This window comes from Pan troglodytes, chromosome 13 (genome assembly GCF_028858775.2).
Source record: "Pan troglodytes isolate AG18354 chromosome 13, NHGRI_mPanTro3-v2.0_pri, whole genome shotgun sequence".
Taxonomy (NCBI): Eukaryota; Metazoa; Chordata; class Mammalia; order Primates; family Hominidae; genus Pan; species Pan troglodytes.
This window is the reverse complement of record NC_072411.2, coordinates 102,489,887-102,510,999: the sequence shown is the minus strand read 5'-3', so window position 1 is coordinate 102,510,999 and position 21,113 is coordinate 102,489,887. Positions and strand designations below refer to the sequence as shown.

The following is a 21,113-nucleotide window of genomic DNA, read 5'->3' as shown; positions in this document are numbered from 1 at the left end:
TCAAATGACTTACATGTGTGTATTTGAAAGTAACCAGGAACTTTTTAATTATGAAAAATTCTGTCTTTTCCATATGCTGAAACTCTTCCTTGAAAACTATCAACAAGTTGCTGATTCCCCAGTCAGGAAACAGTGAGTGGATGAGTGGTTCTTTGTTGAGGGCGGCAGTTAGTATGCAGGGTTTCGAGCGTGTAGGACCCAAAAAAAGAAACATCATAAATAGCTAACAGGAAAAAAAAAATTGCTTTCCAGCTCTTTCCAGAATTTCATATTTCAATTTGATTGGTGGTGCAGTCTCAAAGCGACCATTTTCACTTATATTCTTGTCAGCCTCATAAGAGATACATGGTTTACATTGTTAGAGAGAAGCTAATTTTTCTTTGTTCACATGTGTTGCCTCAGACAGCCCATACATGTTTTATATTTGCTAGCTAAATGGCTTCTGATGTAGGCTGTGGCTAAGACAAATGGAACTTTACACTAACTGTCAGTCAGTATTCTGCCCTGCTTGTTTATTTAGCAGCTTTTCATTTTATCATGTTGTTTCTCATGCTTTTCATTTGCTTCTTCCACCCTAAAACCCTCATTGCCTTAGTAAAATTCTGCTGAGCTCCAGGTATGAAATGGGGGGCCTGGGGCTTAGAAGAGAAACTTGTTTCAAACAGACAGCATGTTTGAATGTTGTTTCAAACAAACATCATTAGAATATTTGCTAATGATGGGAAAAGGCAAACTGCCTTCTGCCAAGATTTCTTACAATTTTGAATAGTTTTGTTTCAATAGCAGCTCTTTCAAGAATCTATTCTCTAATTTCTTGATGTGGAAGACCTGGGGATTCAGTTTCTGTGTATGTGACACTAGTAGTCCAGGGACATCAGAAATTGTACATTTAGACCCAGCTAATCTACCAAAAATTTGTATTTTTAGTAGAGACAGGTTTCACCATGCTGGCCAGGCTGATCCTGAACTCCTGACCTCAGGTGATCCACCCACCTTGTCCTCCCAAAGTTCAGACAGTCTGGAGTTGGTCACCGAGGCTGAACCAGGCAAGAACCCAGCATAGCTGGAGGAATCAGGGAAACATGTCCTGGCTCATCTACTCAACTTTTGTTCCCTTTCTCCAAACCCCTGTACCCTCTAGATCAGGGTTTCTCAACAGTGGCTTTATCGACATTTTAGACCAAATAATTCTTTATTGTTAGGATTATACTGTGCATTACAAGATGTTGAGCAGCATCCCTGGCTAGCACTCCTGCCCCAGTCGTGACAATCAAAAATATCTCCAGACCTATCCAAATGTCCCCTGGGGTCAGGGGGTGCATCGATTATCTCCAGTTGAGAACCATTGCTCTAACTGGGTGACTTAACTTGAGCAGATTAACTGCCTCTCCTAATTGGGGGCTGTGGATCAGTAAGAAAACATCGCAGCTGTCAATCACAGGCAGGAGTAGAGCCATGGGAATTGAGGGGGAGGGTGATTCAGAAGGAAGGATGTCTCAGGCCTGCTGATTTAAAAAATCCATCCTTTAAGCTCCCAATTACATTTCTGGTTTTGGCATAAAATTTGAAATATTTTCGTTTGCTGTTCTGACCAAGCAACTACCTAATAAAAGCTAAGATGTGCTCTTCTAATTGTTTATAAACTTATTTAATACACTAACCCTATGATGCAGGTCAGTATTATTATCATCCCCATTTTACAGATGGAGAAACTGAAGCACAGAGGGGTTAGATGAGCTGCCTAACTGCTAGCAGAAGGCAAAGCTAGGATTCACATCCATGTCGTCTTACTCCAGAGTCCAGGCCCCTAAGCACAACGCTAGGTCTGCTCTTATAGGAGCTTGTTACTCCCATTCCCAGAGATGAGCTAGATAGGATTAAAGTCTTCTGTATGCTGCATAGTTATTTATTCTATGGATCAAACACTTTTTTTTTTTTGAGACAGTCTCACTCTGTCACCCAGGCTGGAGGGCAGTGGCGCAATCTTGGCTCACTGCAACCTCCGCCTCATGGGTTCAAGTGATTCTCCTGCCTCAGCCTCCCAAGTAGCTGGGATTACTGGGGCCCGCCACCACACCCAGCTAATTTTTGTATTTTTAGTAGAGACAGGTTTTGCCATGCTGGCCAGGCTGATCTTGAACTCCTGACCTCAGGTGATCCACCCACCTCATCCTCCCAAAGTGCTGGGATTACAGGCATGAGCCACCGCACCTGGCCCGATCAAATATTCTTATAGCACTTACTAAGGATGTGTTGTTTATCAATTCATTGCCTCTTGCTTCCAAATCCACTCTTTATTGTGCTGCTTGTGATACTAGAGCTGGACCCTGCAAACACTTCTCTCTCACCAGCTGGCATGATGTTAAGCTTTGTCACTGGTGGGACACTGCAGAAGGGCCCTTTTCTTCCAGGTTCAGGGTGCATCCCGGGTCTTGCTGCTGCAGTGCTTGGTCCCGGTGTGGAATATCCAGTGGCTTTCACCCTCAGCAAGCACTGCCTTGTGCAGCTTCCTGTTGGGTGGGTCTCCCTGCTGGCTCTACAGACAATTCAACAACACCCCTGTGTGTGGTTTCCAGGTGAGTTTTGCTGGTGTTCCAGCTGGAGTCCCAGCAGGTTTAATGGCATCCCTGCAGGTGTATTCCTGGTGAATCTGAGTGGCTTCCAGCTTGCCAGCCCCAGCTTGCAACACCTCAGCGAGCTGCTCCGCCCTCCAGTGGCCACAGCTGCACCCTCTCCAACAAGGCCGAATGTCAGCCTTGAGGGTGGGGGAAGCTCTTTCAAGCTTATTCCTTTCTTGGGTACTCTGTCTCACCTCTAGTAGTGACTAGTCCCTGTATCAGCTATTCCTGTTGTCTTCAGAGTTCTTACCCTTTAGTAGCTAATCTCCCGTTACTAGTTATTTCTGTTGATCTATCTTCCCCATATACATTGATAAAGCTTCCCCGGCAAATTACTCTGTGGTTACTGTCTCCTGCCTGGAATCTATATAAAGCGCCAGGCATTATTCCAAATGCTTTGCAAATATTAACTATTCAGTCCTCGTAACAACTCTGTGAAGTAGCTCCAGTCACCTGCCCCATTCACCCATGGAGAAAACCAAGGTAAGGAGATGTTGAGAAATGTACCCTGGTTTACACAGACAGGAGGTGGTGGAGCTAGCGCTTGAATCCAGACAGGTGGCTTTGAGGGTGGGTTACTTCAGCTGCTCTGCTCTCTCCTCCTATTTTCTCTAGGATTGTTTTACTGGGTTACTTTGCACAAGTCATTTAGACTCCAGAATTTTCTGGAGATATTGGAGTTGGTCACCTATTCATATCTTCTCTCTCTTTCAATCAGTGTTCATCAAGTGCCTACTATATGTCAGGTGTTGGCAGAGGAGTAATGATGTTATTGGCTGACTTGTTACACAATCATGGTAATTTACAGAAAGTGGGTTCTTTCAAAGGACTAGGAACAATTAAATCAAATTCAAATCTAAGTATCTGAAGTTAAAAACAGGATAGCTGGGTGTGGTGGTTCAAGCCTGTAATCCCAGCACCTTGGGAGGCCAAGGTGGGCAGATTGCCTGAGCTCAGGAGTTCAAGACCAGCCTGGACACCATGGCGAAACCCCATCTCTACTGAAAATACAAAAATTAGTCAGGTGCGGTGGTATGCATCTCTAGTCCCAGCTACTTGGGAGGCTGAGGCTGGAGAATCGCTTGAGCCCAGGAGGTGGAGGCTGCAGTGAGCTGTGATTGCACCACTGCACTCCAGCCTGGGTTACAGAATAAAATCCTATCTCACACACACACACACACAAAAAGAAAAAAAAAAGGATACTTTTTTTTTTTTTTTTTGACAGGGAGCACTTTTTACACTGCTATTTTCTGTAGAAGTTCTTTGGCCATTGTCACAGTCATGCTTCTGAACTTTTTTTTTTTTTTTTTTTTGCCAGAAGTCTACATACTTTCTCAGACAAATTTGCTTTAGAATATACTCATTATTCTGCAAAAGTTGTTTGTGGCAATTCTTCCTATGAAACTGGAACTTAGTGGCAGCCCCAGAAGCTCCTCTGAGCTGTGGGAAAAAACAGAGTTCTCAGACAAAGGGACTTCTGATAATTAATCATTAATGTGTAAGAACCTTGAATGATGAGAGCAGCATTGTGTATTTCTCAGATAGACTAGATTCAGACCAGAGTGCTTTTGCCTGCAGGGCTGCTATAATGAGATTAAACACTGGCTTGGCCAGCTGAGCAGCCTCCCAGGACTGGGGACCTGGTTCTTTGAAACTAAGAATAAACACAAAACTTTGTTAGAATTTATTAAAGAAGCAAAAAGATTTTTAAAATCCTCATAATGGATTGTAAAGAATAGTATTTAAATTACATTTCAAATTCTTAGCTAAGTAACAAGAGAATCACTGGGACTTCGCAACTCTTCATAATTTTCTCACAAAATCAGAGCAATTGGGATGGCTCAGTACTTTCAAGGAAATGCTGGAACAATGTATTAGGTGAACTGCTTTTTTTCCTTTTTTTTTGGTCTTTTGCTATTTTATAGTTTGCTTAAGAAACTTAAGAACAAGTGACTGGGGCCGGGCGCAGTGGCTCACCCCTGTAATCCCAGAACTTTGGGAGGCCGAGGGGGGTGGATCACGAGGTCAGGAGATCAAAACCATCCTGGCTAACACGGTGAAACCCTGTATCTACTAAAAATGCAAAAAATTAGCCAGGTGTGGTGGCGGGTGCCTGTAGTCCCAGCTACTCGGGAGGCTGAGGCAGGAGAATGGCGTGAACCCGGGAGGCGGAGCTTGCAGTGAGCCGAGACCGCGCCACTGCACTCCAGCCTGGGCAACAGAGCGAGACTCCGTCTCAAAAAACAAATACAGCAAAAAAGGGTGCCGTTACATAGGTCATTGGATGCTATCACTGGAATGTCTGTTGAGAAATAAACGTTTTACCATCTGTAGACACATGAGGGCGCTTTAAGCAGGTAGCGTGGGATGCAGCGTGCAAAGGGAGGGAGGGAGGAAGAAAGCTTTGTCAAAGGTAGCCTGAAATTCAGGCATCTCCCCATCTGGTTGCGGACCTGTGCCTGCGTGGGGGTGGGGAGCACCGAATTGGTTTAGGAAAAGAACTGCGCAGGCCCTTGATCCCCACTTCTCATGGTGAAATCAAGTTTGAGGTTCAAATCAAGGCTTTCAGAGAGTCAGAATTTCCAAATCTGTTACTTGGTCAAAAAACTGCTTTTAATCTGGTAACGTTTCCCATTAACCTCATTTGATGTCCTTCCCTAAGAATGTTTAATTAGAATCTCCTTTTCTGATGCCAGCAGAATTGAACTGCTTGTGAACTGAGCTTTAAATTGGACATGTTGTGTTTCTAGTCCTCCACTGAGGGTGAATTTTGCAGCAATTTGCGTTTAACTTTCTGTGTCTTGCTGCATTAAGCACTTCTAGAATAGGATCAACAGGACAGAGTTGGAGTATGCAGAGATTCTCAAAAGAAATGTAAATTTGGAATGTAATTGGGAACCCAACAGGGAGGTGTGGATTTCACGGATGAAGTCTTGGTGGAAGATCTAAGTGCCACAATGTGAGTTTGAAGTTATTCAATCTTCATAAGGATTAAACTATTTTAACCTCTACTAGGCAAATGTCTAAGAGAATAATCTGTTCTGACTACTGTGCATTAAGTAGAGAGATTAGAGTTTAAAACCCTTTAAATGAATGGCAGAATAGGACTCAGTTCTCTAGGATCACACCAATAGTTCCACCAGACAGATGAAGATATGTAATATAGTGTTTAAGCGGCCTGACATTGGCACTAAAATATTGAAATTACTGTTTCAAAAATGCAAACTAATAAATGCTTACATGCCCAGGGTCTATAAGAAAGGCAAAAACCAGCCAGGCGAGGTGGCTCATGCCTGTAATTCTAACACTTTGGGAGGCCAAAGCAGGAAGATCACTTGAGCTCCGGAGTTCGAGACCAGTCTGGGCACCATAGTGAGACCTCGTTTCTACTAAAAATTTAAAAAATTAGCTGGGACGTTGTAGTGCACACCTGTAGTCCCCGCAACTTGGGAGGCTGAGGATGGCTTGAGCCCAGGAGTTCAAGGCTATAGTGAGCCATGATCATGCAATCCAGCCTAGGTGATAGAGCAAGACCCTGTCTCAAAAACATGCACTCCAGCCTAGGTGATAGAGCAAGACCCTGTCTCAAAAAAAAAAAAAAAAAAAAAAAAAGGAAAAAATATTGGAAAAAATGTAATCAGGTCTGAGCACTTTTTAGCATTCTTTTGTTTCTTTTCAGTGACATGGGAGTGTTTGCTCTGTGCTCAGGAATGTGTTTGGGCTTTCTTAACCCTAAGGGAGTGAGTCGAGGTCAAGAGTGGTTGGGTTCAACTCTGACAAAGGCAGGTGAACTCCTGACCTGGCAAATTCATTTTTTTCCCTGTTCCAAGAATTACTTGACTCATCTTTAAAGTGGTCACATTTACACTGACATTTTTCAGTGGTGAGCAAAATCTTGCTACATAAAAAACTGTGCAAAATCCTTCCGTCTTGTAATGTATAAATTCAGGGCCTCAGATGGGGTAAACAGGGCCTACAGTGCCGAACATTTATCTTTCTTATTTGAATGAACAACTCTTCCTTCCTTCCTGGAATGTGACTTAACATTTAGAATTCCTATTAAATCTCTGGGTACACCCAGAGACCTCAGAAAGCTCTCTACAGAGAGAGCAAACATCCTCCTGTACTTGGCGAAAGAAGAAACAGATGCTTGCGTGGCTTGCAGGCTCAGCTGCTCAGGGCCGCTCTGTGGAAGAGAACCAGTGAACCTGGGTTGCCAGAAAAAATGTTAATGTTGAGCTGAGAATAAGCATTTGCACTTGTGAGTAGTCAACAGATATGTAGGACATGTGAGTGCAACGGAAGCGGCACCCAAACTGGACTGCCCTGTAGTCAAAGTTAGGGGAACTGGGGCTATTTGGGGTTTGGGCCATTGGGTATCCATTTTCCCTTTCTGAGAAGTACCCCTTCTCCATCTAGCTCAGGAACTCTGGGAAGATGGCCACACCCCGGCTCCAGGGGTGGGCTCTAATTAGTCTATGCAAATTAGTTCATCCCATTCACTTCTCTCCCCCCTTTCATGATTGGTTTAAGAGACAGGCCTACCAGCAATGGTATGCAAGACCTTTGCTGGGATTTCTGAGAAAGACACTTGCTCCGTGTAGAAGCTACTAGGATAACGTCTCTCCTCTGGACAGTGTGGAGAATAGACTTGAGTCTTAAGAGCACGGCGGCCCTTTGCCACAATTCTGAATGCAATTTCAACCCAAGGAGGAAAGGAGAGCTAAGATAATTAAGAGACGGGAGCTGGCCGGGTACGGTGGCTCATGCCTGTAATCCCGGCAGTTTGGGAGGCCAAAGCAGGTGGATCACCTGAGGTCAGGGGTTTGAGACCAGCTTGGACAACATGGTGAAATCCTGTCTGTACTAATAATATAAAAATTAGAAGGGCGTGGTGGCACACGCCTGTAATCCCAGCTACTCGGAAGGCCAGGCAGGAGAATGGCTTGAACCCAGGAAGCGGAGGTTGCAGTGAGCCGAGATCATGCCATTGCACTTCACCTGGGTGACAAAGCAAGACTGTCTCAAAAAAAGAAAAAGAAAAAGGAAAAAAAAAAGAGATGGGAGCTGAAATCCTGATCAAATTGGACCAACTGGACTTTTCACTCACTGAACCAATAAATTCTTATTGTTGAAGCTAGGCTCAGCTGAGGTTTGTAGTACTTGCAACCAATGTTTCCAACTGCCCAACTGCCACATGGTGTGTCTAAGATGATCAGGGTGCATATCCATCTATTTGTGTAATCTAATTGAAAGGGCATATATATATTTTCCTGAAAGAGTACTTGTCTCAACAGAAACAGTATTTATTGTACAGAGCTTTGCACCACAACCTCTAGTCTCTAAAGTTTTTTTTGAAAGCACTAAACAGTACATTCAATAACTAGGTGGGTATCAATAAAAGAAACTAGCCAGGTGTCAAATGCAGCATATTTTAATTTGTTTCAAATAAAGCAATATATGTATATATATTTTTTCAGAAAAACACCAGATGTTAAATTCTACAAAAGCGCATGTGTCCTCAGCAGATCATGTTTGTCTGATTATTAAGAATTCTTTTTTGTAACATTAACTCTCTAAAGACAATCAATGGACTGACATCACTGCTACAACATAGGTTGCTAACTGAGCCTCTGATCTTCAGCCACATCTTGATTTTCCTAATAATGAGTAAATACTGCCTGGCTAAAATGCTGCAAAGTCTTGATAAGAGAAAGCATCAACAGATCAAGCAAAGCCATGAAAATTATGAAGCAAGCTAGAGCTGATTATTAGAATTAGTAAAAATGATTAAGAGAGGATGACACAACCATACGGGATTTGTATATTCTGATTGACACTCTTTTGGCAGCGAATTGGGTCAGCACCTCGGGCAGGGAACCAAAACTGAGTGAAAACTGCTCTTTTTCCTCCTAGCTCAGGCCACCAACGTCACAGCCGGGACTGAGAGAACTGCTGCATCTGTGGAAACTTCTATTCTCGTGGGGCAGAGATTGCACTGTGAAACCCTACCGACACTACCCCGGAAGGGCCTGGCCTCCGAGGTGTCTGCAGCGTGCTGCCTTCGCCGGGGCTTTTCAGAATGGGCCGGGGCCTCGGGGGTCTTCATCCCCAAGGAAGCCTCTTGATTTTTGGCACCGCCTTTGTTTTTGGGCCGGAAGCCGTTGTGCGGCTGTCTTCTGTGTTCGTGGCGGCTGTTGCCCTTTCCCAGTGGCTCGGCTTCATTCCCACTGCCCTGCGACTTGGCAGGCCCATTTAGCCTGTTGTTATGATACTGTGGATTAAATCTCCGTCTTTGGTTAGAAGATCCGTTCTACCAAAAAAGAAAAGAGATAAGTATCAGATGCCAGCAAGCCACTGATGACACCAGTAGACATCAGGAAAACCAAATCTCTAAGCCACAGGTAAGCCTTTTTTTTTTTTTTTTTTTTTTTTTATACACCAGAAGAATCAGAAAACATGAAGATGAGGTCAGGCAGATAAAATTATTAATCCTAAAAGAATAGTGGACTGTTTTGTAAATGGAACTGGAAGAAAATGATATTGAAAGAGAGGTTACAGAAGTGTAAGACAGACAATTCAAAAACTGGGTCAAATAAAATTCATAAAGATGCTTAAACTATAGCAGAATAAAACAGAAGCCAGGGGCAGAGTAATGATGATCCTCTACTATGGAGATTTCTGAGACATTCTGTAGAGACTGAGAAGGACAGGAGGCACAGAAATTGTACACAGAAAAAGGGCAGGGTCCCTGGCCAAGACCCACTCTCAAGCCCAAAGTGAGAACTTTACATTCCTGTTTTCCTGCTCAAATATTGCCTTTTCCAAAACCACCCCTGGCCTACCCCACCCCGTATCCTGTACCCATACAAATCCCAGGCTCCACTGGCACAGAGCAGAGAAGAGGAGAAGCAGCTGCACGTTGGAGACTGCAGTCTAAGTCGGAGAGCAGCAGCTTGACTTTAGCGGGACTGCTTGATGGCAGTACTTCAGGGGAAGAGTATGTTCCCACTCCATCCCCATTTTCCAGCTCTCTCCCTCCTGCTGAGAGCCACTTTCAATGGCAATAAAATCCCCTGCGTTTACTATCCTTCAATTTGTTCATATGACCTGATTTTTCATGGATGCTGGACAAGAGCTCAGGATACAGAAAAGTGTCACATTGACCCTCTGCCTTCATGAAAAAGTAGAAGGTCTATTGAGCTGTTAAATACTTAAGCCGTCCTTGGACTGCAAAGCTAAAAGAGCATTGTAACACATGCCCTCTGGGGCTCCAGGGGTCATGGGTACTACCCTAGGCACTGCTGTGGGACTGCATGGAGTTTTGATCCTGCCGGTGCCCAAAAGTGCTTGCTCTAGCTCCTGCACCTGCTCACCTGCATGCTCTCCCTCCCCCGAGGGGTTCAGAGCTTCAGGCTGAGAAAGTGAGGCACCCCTGTTGCAAGGCCTGCGAAGGGGTCAAGGAAAATTTCCTGTTCAAAACCATGCATAGGAATTCTAATTACGTAAGTGAAGAAAAAGTAAAATTCTGTAACTTTTCTTCTCTAAAGTAGCTTTTCTAATTTATTTCAAAACAAATATCTTTATAGTTCAGAAATATTATCTTGGACAAATATAGGGGTGAAGTGTATCTGGCAGGTCTTGGTGGCATGCAGAAATAAGGTGTATTTTCACAGAGGTAATTCATCGTTTTCCTAAACTTTCTGCAGTTATAAGCAAAGAAAACTTGAAGCCTCTATTAAAAAATCATTCCTTCAACACATCACTGACCAGGAACGTAAATGGATGAGCAGTAAGGACGCAATGGATTAAGCTCCTGTACAAGGGAAAGATTTCTGAACTTGTCAAGGTCAGTAATAGCCAACACTCATTGAGTGCTTACCATGCACTGAATGGGGTTTCTCACCATGCACTACCTCATTTAACATCAGAATCACCCTTTAAGATAGTTGCTATTATGTGCTTCATTTTATAGATGAGGATAAGAAGTTTCAGGGACTTGCCCAAGGTCTATCTACAGTTGGGAAATGGTGGAGCTATTCCCACTTTATATACTATCTCCTGACAAGACTCTTAAGTTGTAACATAAACATAAACCTTTTTTGAAAATCAAACCTCTTAAGAAAACATGAAATTTTATGAGTTACAAATATATGAGGTTCTTCATTTGTGCACTGTGACTGGATGGTATAGGTTTAGGGCAGACCAACCCCCAATAATTCAGAGCCTAGAGCAAGAGTACAAATGTAGGTCCATACATCTGTTAAAGGAAAATAAATCTTGGGGCCCCCAAATCACTAAGCTGAAGGGAAAAGTCAAGCTAGGAACTGCTTAGGGCAAACCTGGCTCCCATTCTATTCAAAGTCACCCCTCTGCTCACTGAGATAAATGCATATCTGACTGTCTCATTTGGAGAGGCTAATCAGAAACTCAAAAGAATACAACCATCTGTCTTTTATCTGCCTAAGACCTGGAAGCCCCCTCCTCGCTTCCAGTTGTCCGCCTTTGCCTCCAGTAGTCCCACCTTTCCGGACTGAACTGATGTTCACCTTACACAAATGGATTGATGTCTCATGTCTCCCTAAAATGTACAAAACCAAGCTGTGCCCCACCACCTTGGGCACATGTCATCAGACCTTCTGAGGCTGTGTCACGGGTGCATGTCCTCAACCTTGGCAAAATAAACTTTCTAAGTTATCTGAGACCTGTCTCAGATTTTTGGGGTTCACACACCATATGTCTGAATACTGTCTTTTCCTATCTCTGGCTCCATCCCACATTGTAAGGGGGCCTTGCACACACAAATGTGGACATTCCAGCCTGCACACCTAAGCATCGCCTCCACTCCCACCCTTCCGGCGGATGGGTGTGAAAACTGGCAGTGTTGTTCATCTTCAAGATGATGTATACAGGAAAGTGGTCCAGGCAGATCCTGTGAGCAGGCTTGGGCCCACTTGGGAAGAGTAACCCAGGATCTCGAGTACTGACTGGCAGCATGCTTCAGAACAAAGAGTGTAGATTCCAGTGGCCCTGTCTCCTTGGTCTCTCTGATTCCTTACTCTGTAGAGAGGGCCATGGCTGCGGGAGGGTCAAGAAGTTACTTGAAAACACAGGGCCCGGTCCAAGGGCCATTCTTGCCTGGGTCTACAGTGTTCTGACTTAGATATTTGAGTGGATTTCAACTTAAATGAGCCATTACCTAAATTGCTAAACCAGAGAACTGAAGAAGTATCTACATAGATAGTACTTAATCTGGCCTCCTTTGTTTTTAAAGAAATTATGAAAAAGGGAAACTCTTAGACTAAATTTTAGACTTAATTATCAGCATGGTATTTAATAATGAACAGAGAGGCCAGGCATGGTGGCTCATGCCTGTAATCTCAGCACTTTGGGAGGCTGAAGCAGGTGGATCGCTTGAGCCCAGGAATTTGACAGCAACATGACAAAACCCCATCTCTACAAAAATTATACAGAAAAATTTAGTCAGGCGTGGTGGCACGTGCCTGTAGTCCCAGCTACCCTGCAGGCTGAGCCTGGTGGATTGTTTGAGCCCAGGAGGTTGAGGCTGCAGTGGGCCGAGATTGTGCCAAAAAAAAAAAAGAAAAAAAAAGAACAAAAACTGTGAAGATATATTTAGACTACAAGTAAAAACAGATTTGATTATGATCTTTAACTAATGAGATTATAACATGCTCCTTGTCAAAGTGCTATCTTAAAGCTCATGAAGCCTTCAGGGCCTGAGAAAACACCTGTCAATATCATTAATAAGAATTCTCAAAGGCTGAGACAGCAAAACCCAACAAGACACCTGTTAGAAAACCACCATTTTTAAAGACTTACCAAAAAAAAAAAAAAAAGAAAAAGAAAAAAGAAAGACTTTTTCTTGGAGATGATAAAAGGTATCTTAGGTATCTTTATAGCATGCCCAACTTCTATATCATCAGATCCTTTATTTTTATTTTTATTTTTTTTTGAGATGGAGTCTCACTCTGTTGCCCAGGCTGGAGGGCACTGGTGCGATCTTGGCTCACTGCAACCTCCGCCTCCCGGGTTGAAGCGATTCTCCTGCCTCAGTCTCCCGAGTAACTGGGATTACAGGCACCCGCCACCATGCCTGGCTAAATTTTGTGTTTTTAGTAGAGACGGGGTTTCACCATGTTGGCCAGGCTGGTCTCAAACTCCTGACCTCAAGTGATCTGCCCACCTTGGCCTCCCAAAGTGCTGGGATTACAGGAGTGAGCCATTGCATCCGGCAGATCCCAATTTTTTGTTAATTCTCTAAGGATAAGGGGGAAATCACCTCCAAAATATATAGTGGAGAAGCAGAAGGAGAGAAGGAAGATGGTTCTTTGGACACTTGTGTCTTTAGACGTCATAACAGATAAGAATGAAGAATGCCATTTTGAAATGTATTCTCCTTACTGAAATCCCAAGAGAAGAGTAGACTGCACTAACTTTAGCCTCTTATTGATCAGCTAAACATAAACGGGGATTAAAATATCTTAAAAAACAAATGCCAGATTTCCTCTCATTAGTAGTTTAGTAGGTTCCAAGTCTTGTTCCAGAGTCTCTGTGGGTCCCTTCCATGTGTGGGCTGGTTTCGGGGCCCCAGGGATGGTGGCAGTCCTAGCCATAAGAACCGTGTCACTGGGGTGGACTCTGCTCACGTGGTCAAGAGTGCATGCAGGCCACTTCCTCCACATGGGAAAGCACCTGGCAGGCACGGATGAGAGCGACCAGGGGAGTTCCCAAGAGGCCAGCTGGGCAGTGCTGCTGGGTGGGGAGTGGGTGAGGGCAGGTGGCGGGAGCCTGAGTGTGACCCCAGGAGGCCCAGAATCTAGTAGTTGCTGTTTTCTTCCTCTGGAAACAGGTTTTTTTTTTTTTCCTCTGGCACCCTGCACCAGTGTCAGCTTACCTGCTTGTTGGCCGGCATGGTCTGGTGAGAGGGGTCGGCGGTGCTGGGGAGACTGCTCACCATTTTGGGGTTTGCCGCTTTGCCTTCAGAGGGCTTATTGTGAGTGGATGATTTTCGGGAAAAGTTACTCTGTTTCCCAGAGGTTGCTGCGTGCGCATTCAGCAGAGGCAGCAGGGAGCTGCAGGGAGTTCTTGAGGAATAGTTGTTCTTTGGATGTGTAACTGCAATAATAAAGTGCTCAGTGTTACGAGCTGCACCTCCAACACTGCTGCCTCAGTAACCCATTAGGAAGCGCTAGAAGATGAAGAAACTGGCCAGGAGCTCCATAAAAACATTAAAAAGTTTTCTTTTGAAAGATGTTATTTGAAAGGGCAACTTGGTGCTTAAGAGAACAACCAAATTTCTTTTGTGGGAATCACTGAACTGTGATTACAGCATAATCATCCAAGTTGGGAGACATTTGTAGGAAATAAGACATATCTGACCAACTTAAATATTATTCTTTAGGTCAAGAACCACCAAGGGAAAAGAGATAATGAAACCTCAAGGTTCCCTCTCTGGCCCTGTCTGCAAATGCACTCTGCCTCGTAGAGTCCCCATTACCAAACCTGTTCTCACTTCCCTGATCAGTTCCCTGGACCAACTGGTACTGCAGACACAGAAAGATTGGGAGCTATGTGGACACTCTGGCCTGTCAGATCCACGATGTTATGAGAGCTTGGGAATGGGGTGATGTTGGATGTTAGGAATTCTGTTACTCTGGGTCATGCATATCCCCCAAACACAGGGCCAGGCCCGCCAGCCCCTAAGGCATCTTGTATATTTCATTAGTGCTCCATTATCACACCTTTAATCAGCCCCGTTTTCTGCAGCCTCACTGCAGATGTGCACCACTTCCAAGGTTACAGGCAAGGCAGGCTGATCAGGCGGACACCCGTCAGAGCTCAGGGCTCCGGGCTCAGGCAGGTCTGCTCAGCGTTTATTATGACCATTCCCCCTGGTTTTGAAAGTGGTGGTTTCTGCTGGGATGATTTCTGTGATTACACTGAATCGGAACTGGAGGGAATCAATTCAAGGATAAAGCCCTGACTTCCCTCTCACAGTTCACCAGAATCTGACTGCCAGCTAGACCTTTCTTTGATGCTTAAAACTGTCACCAATTTTTCAAAGCAATTTTGTCTGCTCTCTTTGTTGGATCAGATTTAATCCCAGGGTTCTGCTAGAGGACTAGGCGGGACCAGTAAGAATCACAATACAGGAGAAATGGAAAGGCCAGGGACACATCCCCAGTCCCTTCAGTGTACTGGGAAGGTGTGACAGCAAGCTGGGGCTGTCCAAATGTGACCAGGGGATTTCCATGGCTCCTATGCTCACCAGATTCAGTTTCATGGGGTCATTATTGTCTGCAGATCAGGGACCACTATTTCCGGTTCAGTACCTGTGGGTTCTCAATGTGCTCTCAACAAAGCTGAGAAGGAAGGGCCTTTGGATGATTACGGTGTCTGTCTTTCAGAATGGACACCTGGAATTTGGTAAGGGACCATTTCTCCCACTAGATGGCACTTGAAGTGCTCAGGAGGAAAGGAGGTGAAGGGGCACCTCTCCATCGCCCCTGAGATCGGTGACAGGGCATCACTCAGCATCACTGTCTTGCTCATTGAGGGCTGAAGTGGAAAGGAGGGTGGGCAGTTCCCTTTTTTAGAGGTGGGGCAAAAGCTGGGGATAGAGAATGGCAAATAGGTAAGATTCTTTCATAAGGAAGAGTACAGGGGGGAACAATAATTTTTAAAAATACAGTCAGAAAATCAAATAATTGGCAAGGATGTGTGGACAAGGATGCTCGCAGCAGTGTTATTTAATTAATTAATTAATTAATTAATTTTTTGAGATGGAGTCTCTCTCTGTCGCCCAGGCTGGAGTGCAGTGGTGCGATCTCCACTGACTGCAATCTCTGCCTCCTGGGTCCAGGTTCAAGTGATTCTCCTGCCTCAGCCTCCCAAGTAGCTGGGCTTACAGGCACCTGCCACCACGCCCAGCTAATTTTTGTACTTTTAGTAGAGATGGGGGTTTTACCATGTTGGCTAGGCTGGCCTCGAACTCCTGGCCTCAGGTGATCAGAGTGTTATTTTAATGGTGAAAAACTGCAAGCAATTTAAATGCAGCAACCAGAAGACTGGTGACATCTATTATATTTAGAGAAATGACTGGTTAAATATATTGATATGAAAAAATGTCTACCATAGATTGTGAAGTGATAAAAGCAAATTGTGTTACTATATATGTATGCAGTGTAGTACAGTATAGTTAATTATATCATAATAGGAAGTGCAGCCAAATCTTAATTTTTCAGCTGACTGCGAGGCTGTGGGTTTCCACATCATTGACTAGTCCTTTCCTCCTTGTGGCCGTCCTTAAAGCCGCTTCAGTGCTCATTCCCACCTCCCCTTGTGGGTGGGCTGGTGTAGGGGGAAAATATAGCAGCCAATTTTGTTGCACATTAGCTGCTCTAATTAAGGCTTAATAGGGAACAAGACTAAAGCTAATGGCTGAGTGAAGTCTTTCATTATCTGCAGCCTCACTCAGCACAGAGAACCAAGGGCGGAGGCTCAGGGCACTGCTGAGGGGCTCGCATAACAGCTGGGCCCTGCACAACAATAACTGATTGTTCCCAGACATGTTAGGAAGACTCACTCTCTCTGCCTAACGAGTTTCTGTAGAACCAGGGCTGTTTGAAATCAGAGAAGCAGTTTAACTGGCAGTGCTTAAGAAAAGTTTGCAAAAGGTATAAACTAGTTGACCTGTTCTGTTCCACTTAATAAATCCTGGGGAGTTACTGATGGGCAGTGGCATTTGAAGACTCTAGGTTCAAATCTCGACATTTCTGGTGACTTGTGTCATGAGCTTAGATCATTAAATCTCTTTAGACCTCACGTTAGCCCCCTGGGGGGACTGCACACCTGACATTTCCAATAGCAACTCCAAATAGCACCAAGGTTACTCACACAGAATTATTCAGCAAATAATGCAAAACTCACTTTCTCCGCAGAGCATGATTTGGGCCTTCAGCTGTTCGATGTCACAGGAAAACCGGGCAGCTTTCCCGAGCTCCTCGTCATATTTACGCTCGCTGACAAAGTGCTGGAGGAAAGAGATGAAAAGCAGGAACCCCATGATTACAGAAATGACCGAGGCACCCCCGTGGACGCGTTCACTCTGCTCTTCCGGTGTCCACTGCAGTGCTGACCTGGTGGGGATCTTTCCAGCCCTGTTGCTGGGAGGCTCCACGCTCAGTCTTAGTGCTGACCTGGCTAGGGAATGAGCATCTTCCTGCCTGGGGAATATGTGAGGGGCCTGTGTTTCTCTTGTTTGGGCCTACATGGAATGTGTGTCTGACTCATCTATTTAACCTTTTAGCACCCCTCGCCCTCCTAGTACTTTTCTGAATTGCATTCTGGCAGGGTCTTCTGAGTTTGGCCAAGTGCCTGCTAAGGTATTAACCATCAAGAGAAAACATGTCGTCCTTCCTAGACCCCCATTCCTATTTTAACAGGGAACCGGGACGTCCACAAAGCCTTTAGTGTCTGGAAAATATTATTTTAAATGGCAGAATTTCAAGTGCTGTGAAAAGAAGTGAGAAAGAGATTATTTTTCCATTCATTTAAAATTAAGATCTGTGTGTAGAAGACATGGTGAGAAATACAGAAATAACTGCGACTCAGTCCCTTCTTGAGTTTACCAGGGAGTTTAGCAATGGCAAGGAAAACAGATACCATTAACTACAATACAAGGTGGAATGTGGTTGGTGCTTTAGGAATATAAAAGAGGAAGAAATTATTTCCTACTGAGGGCAATGGGGAAAGAGTTATGTAAGAGGGAACATTGAAAAAATCATTGAACACTTACGAGGCACTGGTCAAATTCTTATCAGATAATCTCATTTCATCTGATCACAGTATTATGAAGTCAGTATTATTATTACCTCTGTTTTACAGATGGGGGAATTGGGGTTCTACGAGTCTAAGAGAACATGTAACTTATCCAAGGTCACAGAAGTAGAAAATTTTGCAGCTGGACTGTTTCACTCCAAAGCCTGTGCTACTAACTATTTTATGATGGGTGGCGTTTTGATAGGCAGAAATGAAACTCAGAAGATGAGTTGATTTCAATAGATCAGGAAGCTAGCAATTTTATATTTCTTACTTGATGTTCTAACAAGCTGGGATTTTTGTAGAGAGAGATGGAAGTTGGAATATATATTGAAGTCCAGCTGTGAATTTCTTTCTGAGGGGAAGGAGATATACTGGGGAAACCAGATCTGCTTTGGGAGTTTACGTCTGGTCTTAGTGGAGTACGAGGCTGAAGGGAGACAGTGTAGGCAGAGAGACTAGTGTGGAGGCCACTGCAATTGGCTGGGTGGGAGACCACAAAGGCCAGAGCAGAGAAGGTGAGGAGGGAAAGGCCACTGACGCCCTCAGCACCCTCGGGTGAGGTCCTCTTCCCCATGGGGCCCGCTTTCATGCCCAACCAGGAGGGAGGGAGTTGAAAAGTCACTTGCCACTGTCTATCATTGCCAAGCAGTTTTATGCCCCAATTTGCAATCTTACTTTCAAAGCTAGCAGCAGCTGTGTCTTGCAACCACTCTAGTTTCCTGGAAGTGGGTAAGAAGCTGGAAGGCGTGTGTGTGTGTGTGTGTGTGTGTGTGTGTGTAGTATACTGGGTGAAAAAGTGGATAAGGGAAATTTTAAAATTTCTTCCTATTTTGTTGTAAATACTTATACTTGCCTTCGTGTGTGTGTGTGTGTGTGTGTAGTATACTGGGTGAAAAAGTGGATAAGGGAAATTTTAAAATTTCTTCCTATTTTGTTGTAAATACTTATACTTGCCTTCGTGTGTGTGTGTGTGTGTGTGTGTGTGTGTGTGTGTGTGTGTGTTTAGTATACTGGGTGAAACAGTGGATAAGGGGAATTTTAAAATTTCTTCCTATTTTGTTGTAAATACTTATACTTGCCTTCCTGGTAACTATTTCCCCTTCTGGTAACTGTACCCTGATGCAGTTTCAAAGATCCATAGTCTTGGTGGGTCTGGCGATCAAGATGTCACACCCTCTCTGCGCCAAATGATGGACGTGACCCAAGTGGAGGCCAATCAGAGCCTCTCTCTTAGGGATCCGAGCCAAGTGGGGTGGTACAGGGCTGATGGTCCCATGAGAGTGTCTAGTGATTATTGCTTCTTATTTCACCAGAGCCACCCCAGTTCCTACCTAATTGTTGAGCTGAGCCTTCAGACAGGGCTCTGCTTTGCTGAGCTATACTCACATCCTGTCAAATTCTACTTGTCCTTGAGGTTAGCCAGGGTCAGTTTCTGTTGCTTGTCAATGAAGGAATCTAATAAATACGTATTTATGGGTAGTATTCTTAATAAAAATGCAACTAAACTAGAAAATAATACAGGAAAGAAATCTCCACAGACCGCATGCTTTCTAATCTTCACCATTACACTACATTCATGCTTCATGTGTGTATATATACCTGTGGATGTGTTTATATGCATACATATAAATCACAGTGTGTGAAAATAATATCCCCCATCCCAGCTATAATTCATGGCCAAGTTACTTTATTTGGTTCAGTCTCTACTGACTGACAAAATAGCTTGTACCTCTCCTTTGGAGTAACACATTCCTTCAAAGCACATTACACTTAAACACAGTGATTATGTGGGTCTTCCCCCTTCTGTGTTCTCTATTTCCACCCTGTGGAAGAGAGCTGGGTGTAGATGTTAGATCCTCAGAGAGCAGAACTCTGTGGATGCAAAACAAACATAATTGGGATCAGCTCTCTGGCTCAGGGTTCAGGCTGTGATATTTTAGAACTGACCTTAATTTCTGCCCTGAGTTCGGCCAGCTGCATCTCTGCCATCTGACTGGCAAGGTCAGTGAGTCTCTTTAGTTCTTCTGCTTTCTTCTGACGAGCAGTCAGGATTTCCACTGCCAAATAAGGAGGAGTCATACATTAGGGCCAGAGATTGAAACATATTAAATAACCTAATTTCTTGGAATCAGTTCTCACTCCACAGACTGATTGCTTTGTTGGACCACGACTGTGTTTTCTGAGTTGGTCATGGAGGCGGGTTCACCCTCTGTGCCTATTACCAACAACCCAGTTCCTCCTGTCCTCCTCCACCAATCCCCAAGCCAAACACAGTCCCTTCTGATTCACTGTACACTCCCACTCTACATTTTCTCCACTGGTGTCTGACCTCACTTACGGAATTTAGACTTTTGAAATTTGTTACTCTGAACAACGATCTCTGAAAAACAACACTTATTAAAATCCTCTCTGAGTGATACCGCTAAGACAGGAAGTCTAGTAAGCAGAAATCATTCTATATGTGCTGCACTATTCAACTTTAACAGCAGCAGCCCTCTTGAACTTTAACACATACTCACTTAGGGTGACTAGCTGTGTTACTGGAATCTGACATAAAAATCTAACTTTATTAGTTTTTTTGTGAGCCAAAAATGTCTCTGCTTTTGATACTCTGCAGATATGTTTCCATTCAGCAAAGAAACAGTTCTACCCCAGAGTGTCTTAGGTCTTTCTATAAGTGTCCCCAGTGGAAAAATTTCAAGAGTGAGTGAGGCCAGCTAGAACTAGATTCATGTGAATTTTTTAGCACCTGCACACGTAGAGAAGACACTGGGGAGTACTCTGGCTCCAACATTTTCACACATCTTCAGATGAACTAAAGGTTCAAATAGATGTAGTAGCCTATCAGTTGGTTTGTGTCTGTGTGTGTATACACGTGTTTCCCAAAAGATTATGGCGCTCAGTAGCAATCAATACAGACACACAGGATGAGATTTAAATATGCAGCTGGATCTTTCAATAGATAGACTTGTGGCTCTCTAATTTGACTCCTATGAATTGCCTTCATTTCTTTGGGACAAGCATTTTGAGGTGTAAGAAAAAAGGTGTTCATCTAAGATGACATGCATGCCGGACTCACATTCTATGCTTGGCTGAACAAGGATCAACTGCTTTATTAGACCAGATTCACAGCACACATGCAGGTCCAAACAATATGATTTCTGATTTTAAGAGTTCTTATTACTCAAAATATCAAAAGATAGTCACTGCAAAAGCCCAAAAAGAAGTACAGAATCCATCAAGAGTTAAGATTCCCTGCAAATCATAAACCCTTCTTTAGACAGACTGAAAGGCATTATCTTCTTTTGTTTTGAGACAGAGTCTCGCTCTGTCGCCCAGGCTGGAGTGCCGTGGCATGATCTCGGCTCACTGCAAGCTCCGCCTCCCGGGTTCACACCATTCTCCTGCCTCAGCCTCCCAGGTAGCTGGGACTACAGGCGCCCGCCACCATGCCTGGCTAATTTTTTGTATACTTAGTAGAGACGGGGTTTCACCATGTTAGCCATGGTGGTCTCGATCTCCTGACCTCGTGATCTGCCTGCCTCGGCCTCCCAAAGTGTTGGGATTACAGGTGTGAGCCATCGCCTGGCCCCAAGACATCATCTTTTTATGCTGATATCAATGTTGAGATGTTAATAAAATAATTAGTCT

General features: G+C 44.1%; 1 protein-coding gene across 39 annotated transcripts in view; it reads right to left on the bottom strand.

Moving 5' to 3' along the window:
* Nucleotides 1-8,036: 8,036 nt before the first annotated feature.
* The window catches only part of SPATS2L (spermatogenesis associated serine rich 2 like), a 173,389-nt gene continuing 160,312 nt past the window's right edge, over nucleotides 8,037-21,113 (bottom strand). For all 39 annotated transcript variants that reach the window (XM_063791449.1, XM_001170105.7, XM_063791447.1 and 36 more), the window contains 4 exons: nucleotides 19,410-19,519; nucleotides 16,569-16,671; nucleotides 13,534-13,754; nucleotides 8,037-8,931 (listed from right to left, as the gene is read on the bottom strand). In XM_063791449.1, the coding sequence (XP_063647519.1) occupies nucleotides 8,536-8,931; nucleotides 13,534-13,754; nucleotides 16,569-16,671; nucleotides 19,410-19,519 (830 nt within the window). In that variant the 3' untranslated portion in view covers nucleotides 8,037-8,535. The remainder of the gene's footprint in view (nucleotides 8,932-13,533; nucleotides 13,755-16,568; nucleotides 16,672-19,409; nucleotides 19,520-21,113) is intronic.